Here is a 6,003-nt window from a genome sequence, read left to right as displayed (position 1 = left end):
TGTTCATTCCCTCTGGGGCACCTGGCAGTGGCCACTGTCGGCAGACAGGACACTGGGCTAGATGAACCTTTGGTCTGACCCTTTACAGCTGTGCTTATGTTCAGTTTTGCACCCACCTTATAGTAGCTCCATCTAGGTTGCATGTCCCTAGTTTGTTCATGAGGAGCTCATGCGAAACATTATCAAAAGCTCTACTAAAGTCAAGTTCTACCACATCTACCCCTTCCCCCCATCTACAAGGCTTGTTATCCTGTCAAAGAAAGTTATTACTCTGTTTTGACATGATTTGTTCTTGACAACTCCAGGCTGACTGTTACTTATCACCTCATTATCTTCTAGGTGTCTGCAAATTGATTGGTTGATTATTTGTTCCATTATTTTAGAATCATAGGACTGGAAGGGACCTCGAGAGGTCAATCTTACCAGGTACTGAAGTTAAATTGAATGGTCAAGGAGGAGAAGGACATAGACAGCAAGAAAGCCCCTGCTCCATAAAGAAGCCCCGCTCTGTGTCTCTTCTCCGGGGACAATGTTAGACCATAGCAGAGGGTAGGGGATATTGGGTAGAGGAAGCCATTTGTGTGATACGGAACAGGACAGATACCGCACTAGATGGGCACGTTCATTTTGAAAGAGACACAAGCCCAATTCAAATCTCCGTTTCCAAGGTTTATTGGCTGACCTGTTTCACAGGCCGTTTCAAGCAAAAGACAAACACCCCCCCACTTCCTTCCCCGCACAGGGGGAACAAACACACAATAAAAAAAGCCCTAAACAAAATAAAACCACGTCACCGTTCCCGCAGGAGTGGCAAGAGATTCATTCCAGCAAACATTCAACGCCCCCCACATGTGACATTTTAACATAAAATGTAAGACAATTTAAATCCCCGAAGAGACATGAGATCAGGGATTTGACAGTAAACTGTATCTCAGATACAAATATCTCTTCCCCTCACAATAAGAACATCATTCTCATGAGTAACTCAGGAGTCCTGGCTCCCAGGCCCCCCTGCTCTAACCACTGGACACCACTTCCCTCCCAGAGCTGGGATAGAACCCAGGAGTCCTGGCTGTGGTGTAATATACATCCATATAGCCAGCTAGGGTCATGTATACACCGTATACGTAAAGGGATCCTATACTGAATCTGTACTGATGGGGGCATTTTGACAGCTGAGGGGCCAGTGTGTAGTCCAGCCACCACAAAGCACTCGCAGCAACATGGCAGGGTGGTGTGAAGTTGTGTTGCTGCTCAGATCAAAGAGCAATACAATGTCACACCTTCCGCCAGCTTGATTTGGAGGATGGCTGTCTTGTTGGAAAGAAGACTTTGTGACACTCAAAGAGATCATGCAGCGCTAAAGAGAAATATAACACTGCTGTGTGTATGTGTGGTACATGCACACAACATTGTGTGATCTCTGTACACACACACACATACACACACACATTCTCCTAAAATCTGGGTGTTTTGTAAACACACAAATGGCTAGAATTGCCAAAAATTGGTGTGGGTTTGTGTCAAAGACCCACAGGCAACAACTCTGTGTGTGTGTGTGTGTGTGTGTACACAAAACTGTCTATTATCTGTAGCTGTGTGATAAAAAAACACAAACAGTGCCAGCAGTTTTGTGGGTCTATGTGTAGACACACCCACTACCCCCTTCTGATGCGTATATAGAATTTTAGGATTTGTGGACACATGTACATACACAATCGCCTATACTTGCCGTAGGTGTGTACAACACACACAAAAATCTCTTCATGCAAGAGCATAGCTTCGTTAACCCCAATAAATATAAATACATAAATAAATAAATTATTAGCCACAAAAATTACCAATAATAACCATAAACATAAAACAATATTAGTTAACACAACATTTTTGTAGATCAGTGGCTCTGATCAGGTATATTATTCTCTTGGCAGGTTCTTGTTTGGTCCTACCAAAATGCAACCCAATGCCCCATCCTGACCGCCACCGACAGGCCAAGTCTAGAGAGACTGTGGTCCGCTCTGGTCCCTAGAGGTGGGCACAGCTGTGGCCACATGGGGCATATTGGCAGAGAGGACATCCATAGAGGTCTTCCAATCATCTCTGGTTTCAGAGTAGCACAGTCAGTTTGATGGGTTGGGATGCGGGGTGGTAGTCTTGGCTTTGGAAGCCAGTTGGGTAGGAGGGTTGACCAAGGATGGAAGATGGTGGGTTGACCAAGGCTGGAGGATGAGTCGGCCAAGGATGGAAGACGGTGGATCATTATTGGGGAACTCCTAATTCCAATGCGATCACCCCAAAATACACCTGCCCGTTGCTGTTGAGATCTAAATATTGGGCCGAGTGGATTTCAGAGGAGATCTTGTCACCTTTCATCAACTGGAAGACAGCTCCTTGGTAGATGGACTCGAACTGTACCCCTTTCTCATTCTTGGCTGCCTTGGACTCCTCGCAGAATGACTTGATGGCCCTCAGCAAAGCAACGTTTTCTGGGTATTCTACGGAGTAGCGAAAGATGGTATGCTGGAGATAAATGGACTCCTCCGGACATTTGTCTCCCTTGAAGACCACCTGGGAGTAGATGAAGTAGAGGCCGTCGGACGGGACCACCAACTTGTTGTTTACCAGTGCCATCCTGTTCTGCATCATGGTGTGTGCCACTTTGTCAGTCCAGATCAGTTCTTTGGAGTCAGTGGATGCTGGGAGGGACAGAAGAAGGCACACATGGTCAAAACCCAGCAGGATTATTCCCTAGGATCCATCTATGAGTGGTCAAACCCTACTTGGATTGTCCCCTATGGTCAATCTACTCAGGCTTCGGCCTACATCATCCCCAAAAATGGGGCCACCAGCCCTTGATAACTCTTGGTCCTAATCCTAGTCTCTCCCCTGCAGTCAGTCTACCCAGGCTTTGGCCTACAACACAGTCCAGTGAGGGCGTGCCTAATCCTTGATAACACTAGGTCAAAATCTAGAGGGTTTGAACCCCCTGCTGTCCGGCATTTCCCGGACTTCGGCCTACAACTTCCACATAACCCAAATCTTTGGCCTCCATCACTCCGAAAGACAGGGCCCTTCCCCTCTATGTTTATGAGCAGATGTGCACCGGTGTCTGTGGAAATGTGTGCTTGTGTATGAGTGTGTCTTTGTTTGTCTGTTGCCTGCCTCAGATATAGAAACCCGCAACCACAAGCATGCCCCCACCCTGCCCCTGCAGGGCCCATTTCCTCAAACCATCCCCAATCCCAGCTGTAAATTCCTCTTACCTACGACATGGGCAGCTGGCTTGTTCAGCGACTGGGCTTGCAACTTCATTGTCATTGGACCTGCTTCAGAAAGGACAAATGGACTGTCAGACAGATCTTCCCTTGTTCACCAGCCCCTCCACTTCTCCTGGCTAGAGACCCCGTCTTCTCTAGATGAGCTTCAGAGAGCTCCGGCTCAGTGGGAAAGCTCCCAGGCTGGGGAGCCGGGATTTGAACCCACAACCTTGCAGTCCCTAGGTGGGGACTCTCTGGTCTCCTCCGGCTAGGTCACCACGATGCATGGAAGAGGAGAACTGGGATAGAATTGTGTTGGATGCGGACAATGGCCAGATTTTGGTGGGGATAGGTCAGGTTTGGTGGCTCCCGGGAGGGGAGTTAAGGTGATGTTGGGGAGGTATTATCTTTGCTCCATATGTTCTAATCTTCCAACATTTAGCTGCTCTCCATGTTTTGGAGGAGTGGAGCCACCCTCCCAAAGCTTTGGGGAGGTCAGTAAGCTCTCAAGGACGATCACTGTCTGTGGAGGCTCAACATCTGGAGCGAGACCCCAGATGTGGCCAGAGTGAGCTGAGATTTGCAGGGCAATGTTTTTCCCAAAGGGACTAGCAGCGTTGTCCGTTTCCATTTCCTTTCACCACGTCAAATTCGAAACACCTTCAATGAACATGATTTTTCAGGGAAATCCTGAGCCAGCAGCTCGGAAAAAACCCGGAGGCATCTCAGGTCAGGCAACGGGACAGAACAATTGAGACCAGTTGTAATTTGCTAACCCCTTTGTGAAGATGATTGGGGGCCAGTAAATAGATCTATGGTAAATCTGGCAAGAGAAATTTCATCCAGGGAGGGGAGATTTGACTTAAAGCCTGCAATTATCAGCGGGCTGAAGTTGGAAAATAAACCTTGGGAAATACTTACTAAGTTGTTGCGTGTGGCCCGAACTCCTGGGTTCTTTGGGGTCCTGGCAAAGAGAGAGAGAGAGGAGATTTGAGTACAGAGGTTACAAGGTCAAAGTAAGAGTGTGTGTCGGGTGCTGTGTGTACCACACCCTGCAAGAAGCATTGCTGTTCACAGCATTACACACGGCACAGACAGCGGACGAGACGGGCCAGACAAAACATAGCCCAGGGAGCAAGGCACATGCAAGTGAAATGAGAAATATAGACAGCACAAAACACACACCCAGACAAAAACACTGTCGCCAGATATATACACAGCATCTAGGCAAACCCCACACCTGGAAAGACAGACAAAACCCATAACCCATGTGTTCATAGGCAAACGGGCAGAGAAATACAGAGACACACCACTCTACACAGCCCAGACTGCAATTGTGTCATTAAAACCACACAAACACCCCCAGCCACGAAGACACACATGCACACACCCAAGTGTCCGAGCCACACATGTGCGGACAAACCATATACACACACACATCAAAATACACACAGAGGCACAGTTGGGGAGTTGAAACCCACGCACAGAACTACACAAAGACACATACAATCAGAGTCCGATGGCCACAGAGCGCGCCGGGCTCTGTGGCTTAGGGGGTTTACGCCCCCACCCCAGCGTCGTGGCTCACCTGGCTCACCAAGGGCCCCCTGTTTCTGAAATGCAGCAGAGCGAAGACGGCCGTGGCTCCCATCAGCAGCAGGAAGGAGCAGATGCTGAGACACTTCCAGCGGCCGTTGCCGGGCTGCGACTCCCGCACCACGATAACGCCCCCCTTCTCGATGTCACAGACCAGACTTTCTGTACTCATGGCTGCGGGTGTGGCTGGGCTCGGCTTCCTCGGGGCAGGGATCTCCAGGGTTAGTTTCCCGCTGGGCGAAGTGAGCAGCTGGCCTGGGCGGATTCCCGGGATTTCACTGACACCGGCTGGCGGATTGAGCCGATTTCCCCGGATCGAAGAGGCGAATTTAGCTGGTTTCGCTGGGGAAATGCAGTCGATTCCAGGGGGCCAATTTGGCTGATCTCACTGGCTGTGAAACAGGCTAACGTGGGGAATTTCACCTGACTACCGGGCGAGTCAAGCTGATTTCCCTGAAGTGGAGCGACAAAGGGGAGCGGATTTCGCCCTCGGAATTCAGGCAGTTTTCCCGGCGCGGATGTTGGTGGTGCCTCTGTTTCCCCAGCTGGATCTTCCCAGCGGCTCCTGTCCCTGGATGATTGATGAGTGGAGAAGTGTGGCAGCCTCGTGCTTCGGCTCCTATTTGTACGCCTGCACTTCTGAGCTGCCTCCCCCATGACATGGGGGGAAATTTTCAAGCCCCAAAGCTCCGCCCACAGAGGGAGGGAGGGAGGGAAAGATTTTGATGGCAAAAGGCGTGGAAGAGGAAAGAGCCCAAAATAGAAGATGTCAAAAGCAGAAGTGGGACCTGCAATTGGGTGGTTTTGAGGAGCGGGGAGGTGTGACTCCCGCTCTGGAGAGGGTGGGGGGAGCCCCCTGGGGATACTGGGGTCCCCACCTCTCATGTCGCCACGCTGGGACCTGGTGGCCCGGGTATCTCTGTCTAGGGGGGTCACATGGTGGACTTGGGGGGGGCTCAGGAATGTGGGGGGCTGGCAGCCCCCCAGTGAAGTGACAGCGTGGGAAAAGGGTGAGAGTGAGGAGCCTTGAGAGGGGGGAAGGGTGTGTGGCGGGGGTCTGTGTCCGGTTGTGAGTGCCTCTCTGCTTGTGTGTGGGTCACTGTGTGTGTGTCCGTCCAGTTGCGAGTGGGTCTCTGTGTGGCTGTCTAGT

General features: G+C 50.4%; 1 protein-coding gene across 1 annotated transcript; it reads right to left on the bottom strand.

Moving 5' to 3' along the window:
* Window positions 1–651: 651 nt before the first annotated feature.
* Window positions 652–5,571, bottom strand: TNF (tumor necrosis factor). Its single transcript, XM_038371753.2, has 4 exons — window positions 4,846–5,571; window positions 4,179–4,221; window positions 3,264–3,326; window positions 652–2,696 (listed from the first exon to the last, which is right to left on the bottom strand). Exons 1-4 carry the CDS (start codon window positions 5,023–5,025, stop codon window positions 2,260–2,262), a joined length of 723 nt encoding a protein of 240 aa, XP_038227681.1. The 5' UTR covers window positions 5,026–5,571; the 3' UTR covers window positions 652–2,259.
* Between the last annotated feature and the right edge of the window lie 432 nt (window positions 5,572–6,003).

The sequence above is a fragment of the Dermochelys coriacea genome, chromosome 14 (genome assembly GCF_009764565.3).
Source record: "Dermochelys coriacea isolate rDerCor1 chromosome 14, rDerCor1.pri.v4, whole genome shotgun sequence".
NCBI lineage: Eukaryota > Metazoa > Chordata > Testudines > Dermochelyidae > Dermochelys > Dermochelys coriacea.
This window is presented reverse-complemented; position numbering and strand designations above follow the sequence as displayed.

Coding starts and splice junctions, on each gene's coding strand:
- TNF (XM_038371753.2), bottom strand. CDS start 5,025: ATGAGTACAGAAAGTCTGGTCTGTGACATCGAGAAGGGGGGCGTTATC. Junction 4,222..4,845: donor GGGGGCCCTTGGTGAGCCAG/GTGAGCCACGAC, acceptor TCTCTTTGCCAG/GACCCCAAAGAACCCAGGAG. Junction 3,327..4,178: donor GGGCCACACGCAACAACTTA/GTAAGTATTTCC, acceptor TCCTTTCTGAAG/CAGGTCCAATGACAATGAAG.